Source organism: Manis javanica, chromosome 6 (assembly GCF_040802235.1).
Source record: "Manis javanica isolate MJ-LG chromosome 6, MJ_LKY, whole genome shotgun sequence".
Lineage (NCBI taxonomy): Eukaryota > Metazoa > Chordata > Mammalia > Pholidota > Manidae > Manis > Manis javanica.
Window position 1 is genome coordinate 139,346,059 of NC_133161.1, and position 18,674 is coordinate 139,364,732.

At 50.3% G+C, this 18,674-nt stretch overlaps 1 protein-coding gene and 1 long non-coding RNA gene across 7 annotated transcripts in view; one reads left to right on the forward strand and one right to left on the reverse strand.

Moving 5' to 3' along the window:
• Positions 1-2,594: 2,594 nt before the first annotated feature.
• PKNOX2 (PBX/knotted 1 homeobox 2) overlaps positions 2,595-18,674 on the reverse strand; it is a 245,771-nt gene continuing 229,691 nt past the window's right edge. For all 6 annotated transcript variants that reach the window (XM_073239542.1, XM_073239544.1, XM_073239543.1 and 3 more), the window contains 3 exons: positions 6,470-6,546; positions 5,429-5,607; positions 2,595-4,492 (listed from right to left, as the gene is read on the reverse strand). In XM_073239542.1, coding sequence (XP_073095643.1) covers positions 4,266-4,492; positions 5,429-5,607; positions 6,470-6,546 — 483 coding nt within the window. In that variant the 3' untranslated portion in view covers positions 2,595-4,265. The remainder of the gene's footprint in view (positions 4,493-5,428; positions 5,608-6,469; positions 6,547-18,674) is intronic.
• On the forward strand, positions 4,375-16,458 carry LOC108401045 (uncharacterized). The gene is made up of 3 exons (XR_001854057.3): positions 4,375-4,509; positions 8,390-8,482; positions 12,313-16,458. It is a non-coding gene; the product is annotated as an uncharacterized lncRNA (long non-coding RNA).

The window sequence follows — 18,674 nt, forward strand, 5'->3', positions numbered from 1 at the left end:
GAACAATGGGTATAGAGGAAAATTTCCCTTCTTAAGAACTATCACTCAAGTATTTGAGGGAAAGTAAAAAACAACAACCAAAAAAGGGAAACAATAAAAAGGAGGGGGAAGTGTAACTAACCAGTGGGCCAATCAAATAGTGAAGAGCAGATAATAAATAGCAACCAGCAATAGCAACCAGCATTCAGTTTCAATGCTGGGGGGACCTCGTGCATGGCCGATGTCAGGATAACCCGGAGAACTCATCTTAAGGGGTAGCAGTGATTCAACTACACCCAATTGTGGTCCTGTAGGAATGCAGGTCCTGAGCTGTAACTTTCTTTTAAATGTTGGCACAAACGTTTTTCAAAACAATGTATGTTCCAAATAAAACATGTCTGTAAGCTGATTTTGACCTGAACGCTGCATTTGACCCTAGTGCCTCCTGTGTGCCACTCTGAACGATAAAGTCTGAGGTCACTGGCCGAGGACAAGGTCCTATTTTAACCATTCCAGGAACATTCTGAGCATACTTTGAGTCTCAATCTCCTGCTAGAATGTAAACATCACAGCTCTATCCTCAGTGTCTAAAACTGCCTGAGACAGAGTCGGTGCTCAGTAAATACATTTTGAATGAATGAATGAACCTGAGCAGGCTGCTGTGTGACAGTCATTGCCCTCGCCTGGCCATGTCCAAGGCAGCAGATGGGCTCCTTGGTTATGGAAGTACAGCTCTGGCCTTCAACTCCCACCAGCAGGCATCTGCAAACCTGAAAGATCTTTCCTGATAGGATAGGCATTGGGACAGATGTCAATCTGAATGGTTTCCAGGGCCCTGATATCAGAGCTCTTTTTGGGGGGTAAAAGAAATCTCCCCTACTCTAACGCTGCATTTTTCCATCTCTCTTATTTGCACAGGGGTTGTGGTCCACCTTTTCCTTGGGCTGGATAGGATTTGGGTCATACAGAGAAAGGTGGCTCCTTTCTCAAAACACAACCACTCCCATCTCAAATGATTTAGGAAACCCCATTTTAATTAGTAGTATGGTAGAAAAGATGATATAACTTGATAGAAAAGCTTAGGAAGGAGGGAGAGGCTGGGGCAGGCTACTCAGTAATTTCTTAGAATACTGCTCCCTCAGGTGTGTTTTGTAGAATACTGGTATCCTTGAATAGATATTATTACTTGAGAAAAAAAGGCAAATAAATTTGGGGAACAGGCTAAAAAGGTTTGTTTCTTGCAGGAATTTTCAGAGCCTTCACTATATTGAACTATATTGATGTGCCTTATGAAACTGCACTAGAAAAATGTAATATGCAGTTCATCCTAGACTAATTTTGCCATGGCATTAAAAAAAATAGAATATCTATTAACAGGGTGCTCCTTGGAAAACACTTCTTTGAGAGTCGCTATCTTCCTGGCCCTGGGAGGTGAGGTGCTAATGTAGCATCTTCTTGTAGATCTTGAGGCTTTCTTCACTGTCTAGAAGTGGGGTCTCCGCTGTGTGTACAGAACTGTCCAGGTATGGCCGGAGGGTTGGACCTGGGAAAGCACCATCCCCCAGGGAATTGCCATCTGTGCTGCGTGGAGGCCCATTTTGCTTGTGTACCACTCCCTTGCCCACCTTCAGCCTGGCTCTAGGGTGTCCACAGGTAAGTGCAGACTCTCTAGCCTTTGTGAACACAGGTGAGGAAATCCCCCTCCTGCTTCAAACTGATGCCCTGGATGGCTCATCAGCCATGCCCAGGTGAGGAGACCCCTAGGCTGCGAGTAACAAGAAAGCCTGCCTCTCACTTACTTGGGGAGCTTAGCTACCCCTAAGTTTCTTCTTGCCCTGGAGAATACAGTGCTGAGCTCTAGCGTTCAAAGGGCAGGGTCTCCTCTGGACACAGCTCCAGGATTCAATTAGGCAAAACATCGTCTCCTTCCCAATTCCTGGGCCCTTCCACCCGAGGGATAGAGCGAGGGTGGGCATGCATGCGGGCTGGGGCAGGGCAGCGGGCACCAGCTTTGAGTCTCTGATGGAGATGGAAAAGCGAAGGCCTTTGTGGGAGGTGGAGTCTGGTGGAAGAGGGGGATCGAACTCTGAGCTCTCCCCTTCTACGGGGGAAAGTTGTCAGGAGAGGGCAGTACAGAGCTTCCTCCTGGCTTCCTTCCCTAATCTCTTTGTCCCAGACCAGACACACGTGGGGAGAACATGCCAAACTTGGCTGTCTTCCTCCCCAGCCAGGTAGACCGAGGTCATGCCAAGAACCTCCCCTTCCACGGGGAGTCATTCAACAAGGGGGGCGGGTGCTGAGGCCTCCAAATTTTCTCTGGTCCGGGGCCCCACTAACCACTGTTCACAGAAACAGAGAATCTCGCACCAGAATTCCGGTAGGTAATAAGATTTACTGAAAACTTCTCGGCCACATTCAGTACTGGGTTGGTGGATACATCAGGAGGTTGCATAACATTAGGCAGGTGGAGGGCCTGGGAAGAGGGCATGTGGGCACGTGTGTGCGGCTACGCCTGTGTCGGGTGGATTGCCTGTCCAAAGTGGTGAGTGGGAGGGTGTGTGTGTGTGTGTGTGTGTGTGTGTGTGTGTGTGTGTGAGAACAAGAAAAACGAAACAGAAGAGGAAACGTATTTTATCCCACTACACGTGGCAAAATTCTCACGCCAAAAAAGCTAGAATCTCCTCTACCTATGGCATCAAAAGGGAGTGAAAAAATGATTGGATCACCAGATTATAAATAAGTTCATTTGTTTCTCAAAAATCCCTATTAAAACATTATATATCAGCTCTTTTGAGGGAGAAATACATTCATTTCAGGGAGACCTCAGGAAAGTGGCCATCCTTCTGCCTCACCCCAACCAGGGTGGGAGGGGAAGGCCCCAGAGGGCCCCGAGGGTCCCCTCCTGTCGAGCCAGGTAGCCATTCGCATCCTGCCGCTGATGGCCAACGCACAATTTATGAATGAAACTGCAAGTCCATTAAATTAAATCCAATGGAAAACACATGTCTGATCAGTCCTGTCATTCACAGCCATAGGGGTGAGTGCGGAGGGGAGGAGGGGGTGCCAATCCTGGAGGCCTGGAAGTGGGGCTGGGGGGGTGTGGGTCAGGGCAGATGGCAGAAAGCGTTCTCCTCAAGAGAGCCCCAGGCCCTCTGGCGCTGTGTGTACTCATGGTGTGTAGGGCACCCCTTGGCCCTCGGGTGCCATGGCGCTGGGCCCTCCCCCTCGCTTTGGATAAGGGATGTAGCACCTTCTCCAGTCCCTGGCTTCCCACTGGGCTGAGGCATCTTTCCACTGTTTCCTCTGCCTCTGAAGGATGAAATGAAAGAGGATGGAGGCGGATGGAGCCAACCTGGGAGGGAGGGACAGTCGCGGGCAGCCTCAGGGGTGGAAAGGTTCCCAGCTACCCCGGCTCCACCCTGACGGTCTGGGCGGGGCTGGAGCATCTGGGGTCAGACCGCTGTCCTCTTGTTACAGGAGCTGAGAACTTGACTACCTGGGGATGGCTGTGGTCCCCCGAGTGACCTTGACACGGCTCCCAGCCCGGGTTCTGCCACTTCCTTGGGTCTTAGAGCCAACTGAGGTAAAGGGACTTGTTTTAACCTCCTACAATTTGAGCCCACCAGCTTACCATTTGTTTCCAGCAGAGAGAGAGAAGGTGGTTCTGGGGCTCCTGTCCCTCTCTCCCAAGCCCATGGCCACCTGTGCCCAGAGACAGGCCTTGGAGGGGCAAGCTGGAGCCTGGGGAACCAGGTCCTCCTCCAGTCTGCACGATGTGATGCCTCAGGCCCTCCCATCCTCCAGCCACTGGTGATGCGTTTGGGCCCCCTCCTGCCCGTGGATGTCTCTCAAAGGAGCAGAGGACCTCCTGGGGGTGGCACCCAGGCTCACATTGTCTCACTCTGTCTCCCGCAAAGGCTCACTCTGCAAACAGCACCACCGTGCCTCACAGTGCAGGCTTGTAAACAGCTCAGGTCCTTCAGGAGGGGGCCCTCGGTGCCATCTGTCCCCGGATTTGTGAGTCTAGATCTCACTCCTGCCTTTCCGTGCAGGCTGCTTGGCTGGCCCCACCAAACGGAGTCCCCGCAGTTCTAGGGAAGTGGGGCTGGGGTACCCCTTGAAGCTTGGTGGTTGGGAGGGAGCAGGTGGTTCTTCAAGCTGCTGATTTGGGGAAGCTAGGGCCCAACTTCCTTGGTGCTTCCTGCCCGTGTCCCCTCCCCCCACCCTGAAGCCCTCCTGACCACACTCCTCTCCCGCTTGGTGACCAGTGCCATCGGGGTGCCTGACTACTCCAGGGAGTCACTGTGTTCCAAGCCCAGGTCGCTGACATTTGTCGTCTGAAGCTCATCAGCCTCCTCCTCCAGCTCCTCTTCCTCCTCCTCTTCCATCTCATCCTCATCCTCTTCTTCTGTCCCATCCAATGAGTCATCGTGTGCAGCCATCATAGCCTGCTGCATGGCCATGGTGGCATTGTCTGAGGACAGGGACTGCAGGTTGTCCAAGTTGATGGAACCTACGTGAGAGAGGAAGGTAAGCGTCAGGCCCAGGACAGAATTGAAGGGCCTGGCTTAGGGGGCAGTGAGCAGCTGAGCTGGACATCTTCCCCCATCCATTTGCTTGCCAGCCACTCCCTGACCTCTCCCAAGCAGCAGCACTCGCGGTTACCACTGACTGAGCATCTTCTATGTGAAGGTGTATTGTTATTCTAACAGTTCTGCAGGGTAGGTATTATCATCCTCATCTAAAGAGGACAGACTGAGTCTAGGCAGTGGAAACATTAGCTCAAGGTGGCAGAGTCAGGCATGAAAGAGTTGCGATTCTCTCCTTGGTTAGCCTAGCTCAAAATCTGTTTATTTCCAATACACCCCGTGAGACAACTGCCCATCACATAGGAGCCTGTACACAAACATATAAATGCACATACACATGAAGGTATGTATGCAAGATGCACACCTCCCCTCCTTCCCACACAGAGCTATCTTCATGTGCCAAGCTATAAAATGTCTGGTTCATTGAATTATTCATTGTGCACCAGGCGACCGGCAATTAGAAAAGTGTATATGGAGGGTGTGATGGAGAAACTGGGAAAACAAAGCGCTTCCTGGCCTCCGTTCACAAGCCAGCTGCCTGCATCAGTATTTATAGATGGCCCTGTGCAGACACTGATGGGTGCTAAGGAACTGACGGTGGGTGTGGGCGTGAGGAGAGGGCTCTGCTGAGCAGTCATTGACTTAGATGACTGCCCACTCCCACTCATCACTGCTTGTTAAAACATGTGCAGAAACGTCCCCTTCTTTTAGGCGCACACACCTTTGATGGGGATCAGGGAGGGATAACTGCTGGGATAGCTCAGCCCTTGAATCTTTGCATGGCCTATCTCGAGAGCTCCAGGAGGTCCATCCACCAGACCCCCACACCTCGGTCTAGAATGCTCAGCCCCAGTTCTTACCATCGGGGTTTGTCCCTGGGGCACCACCCTGCTGCTGCAGCACGCCCGCAGCAATGGAGTTGGGCCAGAATCTTTGGGTGGGCCGGTGCTGCGACTTGATCTTCTTGGCTTTAGGGGCAGGGTCTGGATTGCTGGCATCAAGCATGGGCTGCAAGATACGCCTCCGAGCGTTGATGAACCTACCCAGGGGTAAAAGTAGAGACTGGTTAGCCACCACTCAGGTGATGGTATGTGTGCGTGCGCAGAGAGGACTAGTGGATTCAAGACTCTCAGCGCTAATTCACTTTACAGAACAGGCTGGAGTCTGATCTTAGGTGTGCAGGCCCACTGGGAGAGCAGCCCTGGGCACTGAGGAACTCATGGAATCACCTGGGACTTGGTAACCACAAGAACCCTGGGATGAGTGCCTGAGAAGGGTCAGAAATTGCTACTTGAGGACTGAACAAAGGAGGGAAGAGTCCCCTTAGTCAACAGCGCTAACCTGACTTCTCTCAAGGGGGCTGAGGGCTCAGACCAGGGCACCCAAGTCTTGGGTCTATTCCCATCCAAGCAGACCTTGCTGTTGGAGATTTCTATGACAGCCCAGCCAGACGCAGGAAAGGGGAAAACTGAGACCCCTGTGAGGTCAGAACAGTCAATTCTTCCTCCTCTTCCCCACTCCCAGCTTTTTTAGTTTGAGTTCAGTTCACTCAGGTGGTGGGTAGACCAGATGACCACTGGCAGCCCCTGCAGCCCCTGGATGCATACCTTCCTTCCTGGGTGTCTCTGCAGTGCCCATGGGGTTGGGTTTTCTACTCAGTAATAAGCTTCCAGGGATGTTCCTGACGTGCAATTTCCCAGCAGAGGGCGCTGAGAAGCTGCAAATGCAGCTATAGGCGGCTGTGTTGATTCTGGCCTTCTGCTTCTGGCCCATGGGGAGGTCTGGTGTGGTAGCTGGGCTGAGACTGAGGCAGGACTGGGCATTGGTTCCCTGCTATGCATTCCCCTGCCAAGCAGTGGCCCCCAGATCTGAGCACCTTTGGGCAGGTGATGCTAACTCACCAGTTATTTACTTGCAGGAGGGTGAGGTTTGTCTGGGCTGCGATCTGCCTCTTCTCATCCTCTGTGGGGTAGGGGTGCTGAAATGAGAAGTGAAGGGCTAATAAGGGCTGGGCACACAGTGGCTTGTCCCTCTAGTGACCATGCCCAAGTCACAGGCACTCTCCCGGGCCAGGCAACCCCAGTGGTTTGGAAGCCCAGACTGGGGAAAGTGTAGTTTATTCCCCCAAAAGAATGGGGCCTATGGCTTGGAGTGAGGCTGCCCCATGGCTGTGGCTCTACATCTGGGGCCCCTGGCCCTCAGCCCAGGCCCCCATGATGGGGACCAAGGTGGTTTCCTAAGAGTCAGTACAGTCAACATCGGTAGCTTCCAAGGCACTTCTGTGTCCTCACTGTCCTCCGAGGCAGCCGAAACCCCCACCGGCAGGTCAGGCATTATTAGTACTAGATTCACAATGGCCTCCAAAGCCCACAAGACTCCTAGAGGGTGGTAAATGGGGTGAATGAATCAATTCAATTTAAATGAGCTGGTACTTATTGAATATCTACCATGTGCCCAGATTTATGCAGGCATCCTAGGAGACAGAAGATAAGTATAATGATACCTACTACTTGTATAATACTTTATAATCTGTGAAATGTTTTCATGTACTTTGATTAAGAAAGCATATCACTCATGAACATATCACCCCAGGCAAGGGAAACAAAAGCAAAAAATGAACCAGTGGGACTATATGAAACTAAAAAGCTTCTGTACAGCAAAGGACATCACCAGTAGAACAAAAAGGCATCCTACAGTATGGGAGAATATGTTCATAAATGACAGATCTGATAAGGGGTTGACATCCAAAATATATAAAGAGCTCATGTGCCTCCACAAACAAAAAGCAAATAATCCAATTAAAAAATGGGCAGAGGAGCTGAACAGACACTTCTCCAAAGAAGAAATTCAGATGGCCAACAGGCACATGAAAAGATGCTCCACATCGCTAATCATCAGAGAAATGCAAATTAAAACCCCAATGAGATATCACCTCACACCAGTTAGGATGGCCAACATCCAAAAGACAAACAACAACAAATGTTGGCGAGGATGTGGAGAAAGGGGAGCCCTCCTACACTGCTGGTGGGGATGTAAATTAGTTCAACCATTGTGGAAAGCAGTATGGAGGAGGTTCCTGAAAAAACTAAAAATAGAAATACCATTCGACCAGGGAATTTCACTCCTAGGAATTTACCCTAAGAAAGCAGGAGCCCAGTTTCAAAAAGACATATGCACCCCTATATTTATCACAGCACTATTTACAATAGCCAAGAAATGGAAGCAACCTAAGTGTCCATCAGTAGATGAATGGATAAAGAAGATGTGGTACATATAAACAATGGAATATTACTCAGCCATAGGAAGAAGAAAAATCCTACCATTTTCAACAAGGATGGAGCTAGAGGGTATTATGCTCAGTGAAATAAGCCAGGCAGAGAAAGACAAGTACCAAATGATTTCACTCATCTGTGGAGTATAAGAACAAAGCAAAACTGAAGGAACAAAACAGCAGCAGACTTACAGAACCCAAGAAGGGACTAACAGTTACCAAAGGGAAAGGGACTGGGGAGGGTGGTGGGAAGGGAGGGAGAAGGGGAATAAGGGGCATAACAATTAGCACACACAACGTAGGGGGAGGGCACACGGGGAAGACAATATAGCACAGAGAAGACAAGTAGTGACTCTGCAGCATCTTACTATGCTGATGGACAGTGACTGTAGTGGGGTATGTGGTGGGGACTTGATAATGGGGGGAATCTAGTGACCACAATGTTGCTCATGTAATTGTATATTAATGATACCAAAAAAAAACCAAAGAAAGCATATCATTAAAACTTTGTAAGATCGGCAAGTAAGGTATTGTTATTCCCACTTTACAGAATGAAGAAACTGAAAGACTTCTCCAATATTTTCAGACGGTGGCACCAGCCTGGAACTCGGTCCTTCTGGCTTCCTCCCCTTACTTCATGATGGTACTTCCCAAGAGTGTGCCGGTGTGCCTGTGTGGGGAGGAGGAAGTGGTGCAGGTGTCTGCCGCAGGCCACACACATATCAGTCCCGCTCGGACATGTCTGTCTCCCTCTCTCAGATTGTGCTCCGCGGGGCAGAGGCCATGCCTTTACTAATGTATCCCCAGTGCCTTCCACATACAAATGACACAAATGACTGCTGAATGAAAAAAATCAGTAGGAGTGTGATTTGGGTGATAAGCACCCTAGAAGCTTAGAAGAAGGGGAAACAGGTGTTGGCTGGAGCGTGGGAAGACTGAGCAGGTCACATTAAAGAATGGGAAGTTTTGGTTGGTACTGGGATAGGGGTCCTTCTGGGTTCCTCTGGGTGGAAGCTACCTGATAACTGGGTCTGTGCATCTATGCATCTTTCCCAGGCCTCTGCAAAGCACCCAGCAGGTATGCAGTAAAGGTGTGGCAGGTGTCTGAACGGGTCAGAGCCTTGCCCTGGAAGTTAGGGGAGATTGGGGGCTCTTGGGGCAGAGGGCCAAGCTGTCCAGCATCCTTAGACCAGGACCATTCCTCACGACTGGAATATGGTGCTTGGGCTTTCTAAAGTCCAGAAAGATTGGGGCTCATGTCACAACCAACTGTGAGACCTCAGGCACGTCATTTCACCCTACGTCATAAAGTCGCCTCATGATTAAATCAAATTCTACTTGTAAAGTGCTTGGGAAGAGGTGGTTTTTCACACTATTATTATTGGTGATGCCAGCCAGGTGCTTAGAGCTCTCTAAGGAATGAGTTGGAGATCAACAGCCCTGGGAGCACTCTCATTATCAGTGACAAAGGACAGCAACCTCTTCGGTTGGCCTCAGCATCCCCTGACTGAGGCAATCAGCATCATGTATTGTTTTAATCCACACCTCTGACCCCGGCCGCCCTGCTAGGGCAGCTGGGTCTGGAGATTCATGCAATGTTGAGATTCTAACAAGGAGGAGAGCACACCAGGGTCACAGGGGCCGATTTTATCCTGACTGGGAAGGAACAGAGGGAGGCTGGGAGGAGAGACGGCAGGCCCCTGGGGGCAGAGGCACAGGGGCTCCAGGTGTCCTGACACCTTTTGGGGAAGGGGTGGTGCCCAGGCCCCACTCTCCTGCTCCATGGAGGACAATCTCCCCACCATGGTGAGGAGCCAAACAGCCTCCCTGTCCATGGCCAGCTGGTCTGAGAACAGAGCAAAAATATGGCAACTTTTGAGCCTTTCTGGGTGTGCTGCTTCCACTTTCCCCCTGCACGGGTTTTGAGCTTCTGTGAAGACCTGTCACAGGTCAATCTGGGCAAAGTTAGTCACCACAGCATGTGAATAATTGCACTTTGCCACTGTATGGTGGTGTCTCCCACTCTACTGAGGCGACCCAGTCTCACTAGACATGGCATCTCCGGTGCCCAGCCAAGAACAGGCAGAGGCGGCGTCCGATATTTGTGCATGGTACAGATGAGTGAACCAGCTTGTTTTTGGAATAGAGCAAGCTGGGTGTGCTGATTGGCTGGTGAGCTGTTGCACTCCGGGTGCTGGCGAGGGAGACAGCCGTGGCCACAACAGCTCACCACTTAGAGGGAAAGGCTATGGGCAGAGGAAAAACCTCTACAGAGGGTGTCTACCATTTGGGTGCTAAGAGGAGGTGGGCTGGACAGGTCAGGGGACTTCCCCACAGAGACGGGATGTCAGTTGAACATTGCAGTGTGGCCAGGCCATCCCAGTAAAGGAGGGGATGGGCATTCCAGGCAGGAGCCTGGCACTAGGACGTACATGCAAGCCCGGCAGATGCAAATCTCTTCCACAAGTAGAGACACTCAGAGAAGGAAATCCTCAGCCTCCCATGGGAGGGTGATGTCTGCTGCCTTTAGGCGGCTTCTGGTGCAGGCCTCCATTCCGAGTGGATGTTACAGACCCGTAGATGAACGTGCTCCCGTTCAGTGGGCAGGGGTAAGAGGCGGTGTGGCTGAAACCAGCTGCTTGTTCTCTTGTGGATAAAGACATAAACCCCTTATTCTGCACAGTGCAAGGCCTCCACACCCTCCTCCTGGAGCCAGTGTCTCAGGAGGCACATGGTGGAGGCTGTGGGGTGCGTAGTGGCACTGAGCCCAGCTCTGGGGAGAGGTGTGTGTGCCAGAACATTCCTGGCCCCACATCTGAGTGCTCATGGGAGCAGTCCAGCTCATACACGCCTCAGACTAGATGATTCCTGAGGACAGAGTCAGAATAGTCCTGGCTCCTGGACAGGCCTGGGCTTGGTCAGTGCTATTTTTAGTGTGACTGGAAATGCTCGGGGCCAAGGACAGGAGAGGAGTCGAGTGGGCCTGTGGTAAGCCAGCGAGTCAGGGTGGCTGCTCTCTGATCAGTGTTTGGAGGAACTCTTCCTTGAGAAAGGACAATTCTTCCTTGAGAAAGAGACACAGAATGGACCAGAACACCTGCTCCCTCTCAGGGCCAGCACGGAGCCTCCCGTGACTAGGCAGGGTCCCTTCGGAGAGGCCCATCCTTCACCCACCCTGACCAGCTGTGTGACCTTGACAGTTTGTTGTTCTGTGCCTTCCATCCTTGTTTCCTTGGTTTAAAATGGAAATAACTAAACAGTGCCTACCTGTTGGACTGTGGGGCTGATTTAATGAGACAATGCTGGCAAAACACACGCACGTTCCATGGACTCGCTGCATCCGATGCACTGAGGCCTCCCAGATAGTCTGTAGTTGTGTGTGCAGTCTCCCGAGAAGGGGGTGCAGCATTTACACAGAGCAGGTGTGTTGGGCTGCCACAGCTGCCACCTGGAGGTCCCTCTGAAATCTAACTGGAACCCACTCTCACCTCTCTCTGCCATCTCCCTTTGTCGCCATGTAATCAAGTCTTGCTTGGTCTAAATTGAAGCTGAAAGCGTATTTGAGAGTGAGTTCTGCCCGGGATCCTCTGATGAACCCTTGCCAGGGCTGGTTCATAGGTCCGTGGCCACTTCTTCCATTCACTGCCCACCACGAGACTGTCCTTCCTCTTCCTAGCCCATCAACAAGCACAAGGCTGGCCAGGTCACCGAGGGACATAACCCGCAGCAAGCAGTAGCCTGCAGGCATCAGTGGCCTGTTGCTGCTGGTGGAGCAGGGCTGAGGCCAGCTTTCCTGCCCCGCTTCCTGCAGGGACCAGAGCCACCCTGGAGCCAAGCACGCCCTCTTCCCTAATTGCTCCTGACTGACTGCGGGCGTGGGGCCTGCCGCGGGTCACACTCTGTGGGCATTGCTCTGGGAGGTCAGAGGCCGCCTGGGGGGAGGCTGTCAGGACAGTGAGGGGCCCCAAAACACCCATACTTCATCACAACTAAGATGCCATTTACTCCCCCAACCCCATAACTGTTCACACAGAGAGAAGTATAAAGAACTAAGATATATAGCTTCATGCATCACAAACACCCACGTGACCACCACCCAGGTCAAAAAAACAGGAAACTGCTGGCACTCCCAACACCCCCTCTACCACCTCCCTTACACCAGCCGCAGCGATATCCTCCCCAAAGATAACCTGGTTTTTATGGCAATTCCGTTCTGGTTTGTCTTTGTAGTTCTACTGTCTATATCATATCCTTAAACATTATGGCTTCATTTTTCCAGGTGTTTGGAGCCTATACAAATAGATTATATCACACAGAGTACTTCACTCCACAGTACAGTTGTGAGATCCACCTGTGCTTGTTCTGTGTAACCGTAGCTATTCATTTTCATTGCTGTATAGTTTTTCCCGGCAAATATCATCAGCCTCCTGCAAGCTCAGGAATGACTCTCCTACCCTCTGGTTTCTATTTCAGTCCATCCTTCACACAACAGTAAGACTGTCCTCCTTGCCTGCTCCAACCCTGAAATGAAGGCCACCTGGACACCCCTGCTGTGAGCTCTGAGCACTCACCCTCCCTGGGATTCCACACACCGTGGGGATAATTTGCTGCGTTGTGTCCCCGGAACCAGAGGCTGCGGGTTTGTAAGAAAAGGGACCACGGCCTTCTCTCTCCCAGCGCCCCCCGAGCCACCCATCAGGGCCGAGGAGCTGCCTGGCACATATTAAGTGCTCAATGAGCACTTGTTGGAAGAATGAATGATCATAGGAAGCTAAGGGGTAACTGGTGCTCATCACCATTCCCTTCATGTGCGTTTGTGGATGGGAGGGGGTGGGGGCACATGAGCGATTGGAACCCCCAGAAATTCTACAGAGAATCAGGTACACAGGTTGGCTCTCTCGAGGTCCCATTGAGGCAGCATAATGAGAGGTAGGTGAGTGCCTGGGCTCTAGAGCCAGACGATCTGCTTTGAATCCTCAGCTCTCGGCAGCTCAGGACCTGGGACTAGTCAGTCAGTTTCCTCTCCTGTCAAATGGGGAAAATAATCCCACCTACTTCAAGGCCACAATAAAGATGACATGAGTTACTGTTTGAAATGTGCTTAGAGCAGTGCCTGGAACACTCCATGAACGTTTGTTAAATAAATAAATAACGGAAATAAATCTGCTGCTTGGCACGTGGCGCCATCTCTGTGAAAGCCACAGGTTGTTTCTTAGACAGATGGCAAGAGCCCCCTGTGGCCCCTTTGGTGCCCGTGTAAATGTGCTCCTTCTAAAAATGGTTTCCTGTGTGCTGGGCCTGCTCCAGCCCCTGAGCACAGGAGATGCGGTGTCTTCTCTCACCTGGGTCTCAGGCTTCCTGGGGAAGGCTGTGCAGGTGTAATTCTCTCCTGGCCACTTTTCAGGTGAAATCTTTGAGGGCTGCAGGCTTCTGTGGAGTGTCCTGGGGCTCAGTGCAAGCCAGGGATCCCCCACGCCCCTCTCTTCTCTGCACAGCCCATCTGACCCTGTGGCTGACGAGCCTGTCAACAAGGCCCATTCTCCAAAGCAGGCCACTAGGCCTGCCTCCGTCCTGGGATGCACTGCTGCTGAAGCGGCCAGTATGGCACATGCCCTGGGCCACACTGCCCCAGGGCTCCCTTCCACACTCTGCAATCCTTGCCAGGGAGTTGAAGGGTAGCTCCCAGGGGTCTGTTCTCCCTACATCCCTACAGGGAAGCATGGGTGGGAGAAAACACTCTCATGTCACAGGCAGGCAGCCAAGACCTAATGTTTCTCGGGCACAGGAAGATGAATGTAGCCAAGAACAAAGCTGGCCTGACTTCCAAGCTCCTGGTCGCCTTCCACCAAAGCTCCACAGGTACAGGTGTCTGAGTTGCATGGGAGAGAACACAGCGGGCCACACCATTCCCCAACAACAAGGATGACTGCAAGGGGCGAAGAGGATTTCATGCAACAACAGCTAGGAAGAGCCCCTCTGGTCAGCAAGACTCACAGGCCAGACACGGGATCAGCTGGGAGAAAATGCTTATTCAAATGACTCCTTCTTCTCTCCCTTCCCAGTCCTAAACCCTGGCCAACCTTCCAGGCCCAGCCCTCTGCCACACCCTGTTAACCAACATCTTGATGTTGCACAGCGCCTTAGAGGTCCCTGAATCCAGCCTGTCCCACAGGGCAGGCATCCTTCCACCCACCCTTTCAGCACAGTGTCCCAAAGAAGTTATGGGTGTGCAGAGATACTGCCATCCTCAGCCACAGGGGGTCTTGGTGGGATCTGGGGCAGTGAGAGCCCCTGGCTGGTTTCCAGCTATAAGCAGACTACTTGGTTTACTACCATTTTCTATATGTGCCATCCTGGAAAAGTGGTGCCAACACCACTTGGTATGGCAGCCCTTTGCTCCGATCATTGCAAAATTCTTTCTGTTGGACTCAAGTCTGTTTCCCTACTAATCCAGCCTGAGAGCACGCACTGTCCTCTGGTCACACAGAGTCAACAGCGCCTCCTCTCACTTCATAATAAGAGTCACCACGCATGACATGCCTACAGTTTTTGGCTAACTTTGAATAGGTACAGTAATCACAGTCTGCGGAAGCAGTTGACATGTGATCTCATTGAATTCTCAAGGCACCTGTGAAACAGGTATCAGAGTTCCCATTTTACACATCAGAAAACAGCCCAGAGAGGTTAAAACACTGGCCCCAGGTTAGAATAGAAGTTCTTAGAAGTAGTAAGTAGGATTCATGCCCCCAGTGTCTTTAACCAAGTCCACTCTACCTCTGTGCTAGACCGTCTGTCAGTCATTGTGCTTTATAGCATATTACTGATCATCTTCACCATAGGTAGATATTATTATCTCTGCTCTATGAAGAGGAAATTAACATCAGAGAAGTTAATTGACACATTCAAGGTCATCTAACAAGTGAAAAATAGAACTTCGATCTATCTCAGGTCTGTCTGCCTCCAAAGCCCTTACTCCTTGTACTATTCCTTCCATGCTGCCTTAAAGGAACCAATCTTTTCTACAGATCAAACATCCTCGGTCCCCTTAACCATTCATCATGTGACATGTTTCCTGTTAGAGTCATTTGAACAGATATTCCCCATCCTGGCTGCCCTTCTCTGGACACAGCTTGTCAAAGGCCTTTTTGAAATGTGACACCCAGTCCTGCCTGCATTAGTCCGGACGTGTCAGACCAGCACGGATGGTCAGACTCCTCTCACCTGAATCGAATCCTCCGCCCTCAAGCTCCTTGAGTGTGTATATTTGTATAATAGTACTCGATCACATTATGGGCTGGCCACTCACCGTTATGTGTATAATGTATTCCCCCAGTTAGACTGTCAGCCCCATCAGTGCTAAAAGCTTGTTTCATACCCGAAACTTGGGCGTTAGTGGGTAGACGTATTATTATTTGGAACTTAGATCACATTTTCCCATGGAAACAAGTGATTCTTTTTAACAATTTCCTGGGCTGGTCCCGAAGACCAATTTAGTTAAGATCTGTATTCTGGTGGAGAAGAGTCCACAGGATTCAAGAAGGACAAACAAGAGACCTTCCTCTGCTCTCAGGGGACAGAACGAGACCTGGCAATGCTCCGAGACGGGTGGGCACAGCCTCTGTCAGCCTCTCCTTTTTGGTGCCCCCTGTTGACTCTGCCCAGCCCTCTTCTCACAAGCCCCGGGTCCCTAAGTCATCCGCAGTCAGCATTCTAAGTCTGAGGCCTCTGGCCTCTAGGACTTCAGGGCTCAAATCTTCTGAAACTATGTTTGGGATGATGTAGATAAAGCTTCCCTCAGATTCACAAAAGACTGGGGCCTAGAAAAGATTAACAACGATGGCTAGAAACCTGTCCTCTGGTACCCCATTGGCTCACCTCCTCAAAACATTGTGTTAAAGATATTCTAATCTTCATCTTCTACTGCCAACAAACACTGGCACTCTTTCCATGAAGCTGATCTTAGCTGAGTGGGAGTAGACAAGCAAGCTTCTGAAGTAATTCATACTAAGCAGTGAATGAATGATGGTATAGGCCTATGGGATTGGCTAATTTTTAGGTAGATCTCTTGATGAATGGATTTCAGAGAGTATAACAAAGTTCAAGGAAAAAGTAGCAGACAAGATATTCAGGAACAAGAAAGGTTCCGTCTCTCTAAGCTACTTTCTTGTTTTTTAAGGTATCTTCGTTTCCTCCACGGATTGCCCAGAGGTGTCAAAAATTCTCTCAGCATGAAAAAAAAAAAGAGGAAAAAAAGTTCTCTCAGCATGCTCCAGGGTGGCTCCCAGACGTGGCTGGAGGCAGCTATAGCAGCAGCTGTGTCTGTATCGGACAAAGTACATTCACACCCATGATTGTATTCTGTCCTTACAACAATGCTTTGAGCTGGATATCATGATACCCATTTTGCAGCAGAGGAAACTGCAGCTTGGTAGGTCAAGCAACTTGCCCCAGCCTCCTGGCTAAGGCAAGAGGTAGTGAAACTCAAATCAGATCCTGCCTCCGGCACCGGCCCTTCCCATAGACCACACTCTCTGTGTCTGTCAGAGAGATCACTGTTTCTGAGTCGCTCTAGAGGATGAATCCTGCAAGTGGATCTCTGATGGGGACAGATGTATAATTTCTTGGGGCTTCATTCAGTGGCACAATGAAGTTGGCAAGGCATGCAAAGAATGCTTATTGGGTGACTGAAGGTAACAACACCAAGGTGCAGAGGCAACCAGTTAGATTTTACCTCCACACACTCTCTTTAGCCGGAGCCCATGTGCAGGACGCACGCTCTCCCATGGGTGCAGCAGCCCTGCTTCCCTCAGACTGGGTAAGCCCAGCATATGAGGCTCTGGTGCTGTGGGTGAGAACAGCTGGGAATCTGACAGAGTCTCTAAGATAAGGATTGGCTCAGAACCACGTGGCTTACAGGAAAGTTCATGTGGCATTGCTCAGAAGCCAAAAAGTGGAAACACCCCAAATGTCCATCAGCTGGTGAATAGATAGACAAAGGGTGGTATGTCCATACAATACAATATTGTTCAGCCATAAAATGGAATGAAGTACTGATATGTAAAACAATATTAATGGACCCTGAAAACATTATTCTAAGTGAAATGAGCCAGTTACAAAAGATCATATATATTATATGATACCATTCATGTGAAATATCCCAAACAGGGAAATCTATGGAGACAGAAAGGTTACTGGTTTCCAGGGGCTGGGAAGTAATAGCGAGTGGGCATGGAATTTCTTTTGGGGTAATGAAAATATTCTGGAATTAGAAAGTGGGGATGATTATACAACTTTGTAAATATACTAAAAATCTCTGAATTCTACAGCTTAATAGGGTGAATTTTATTTATGGCATGTGAATTATATTTTAGTTCTTAAAAAATCACACAGAGAAGATCCCTTGTGCTTTTTGTGTACTCAGCTTGTGTGGCTAGAGCAGAGTTCACACGAGGACCCTGGAGCAAAGCCCTCAGTTCCACATGGCTGGGTGGAATCACAGGGTGGGAGTGTGGTGGCAGCAAGCAGAATACAAGTGTGACCCTGGCTGCATGCCACCCTCCAGCATGGGAATGTGATGCATGGAGAGGGGAGAGGAAAGGAAGAGACAGAAAGGCAGTCTCTCACTGCCTCTGAAAACTGGAGCTGGGCTTCTAATGGTCCTACACCTCTCCCTGGATGGGCTCTGTGCCTCAGTTGAGAGCAGCGGTTCCCCTTTGCTTTACCTAGATTTGCATGGGAGCTGAGAGAGGCGCTGGTTTCCTGGGTCAGTGCAGAGGTGCTACAGCCTAGTGGGTAAGAAATTAAAGCCTCAAGTCACCCAAACCTGGGTTCAAATCCTGTGGAAGCCCAGGGAATATGTTACCTTTTGCTACTGGTGAAGTGAGGATAATAATAATACCTCCTGTGCTGGCTGGTGGATTAAATGAGATGATGCATGAAGATGCACAGCCTAAACCTGGCACGCTGTAGTGGGGAATGAAGGAGTGGCTCCCCGATGTGTGGTGAGGTCTGCTGGGGCTTGGTTTCCTCTTTGGGACCCCCCCCCCACAGGAGATACCCTGTATTTGGGTGTAGTAGCACCGAGAACCATATTTTGGATGGAATAAGTGGAATCACCAGGCAGGGCAGGGGCACAATGGCATCTGGAGCAGAAGGCATGGGGACAGAAGCTGGGGAGGAAGCTCGGTGTCTCTCTGTCCAGCCTCTGTGGCGAGGCCCTCTGCCAAGCTTCTCACTCGATCTGGGTTTGCTATGGAATAACTGCTTCCAACAGTACCTTAGCCTGCTTCCTGACATGAGATAGCAAGAAAATACCATTGGATTCTTCAAGGACCCACAAACAAGCAGCTAATGGATGAACCATCACAATCTCACTACAGCCTAATAGCAAAACAGCTCTGGGCGTTAAGCTCCATCCCAGGAGCTTTCTACCATCTGAGTACACTCCTGCAGTTGCGAATGCTGCGGAACAGAGGAAATGACAAGGAGTCTGGGACACAGGACAAAGGGAATCAGAGAATACTAACTTCTGCCTGAGGGAAAGAAGCAACAGGAAAACCAGTATTTGTTATCCAAGTTCTAGAAAAACAATCTATTAACCAAGTTTGTAGATTACATAATGCTCTCCGGATCTTCTGCAAACTGTTGGAACTGCTACATACACTGTCCTGAGTGCTTGAGGTGAATAGGTTACTTTGTAGGCTGCTCATTAGCCATCTTATCTGCTTATCAGGAAGTTAGCCATGTTTGTATCCAGACTGGTTCATGCCAGTTATATGTGTTGTTGTAATTATGTAATTTAACTAACTGTTCTGCAAACCAGTGAAATCTGAGTG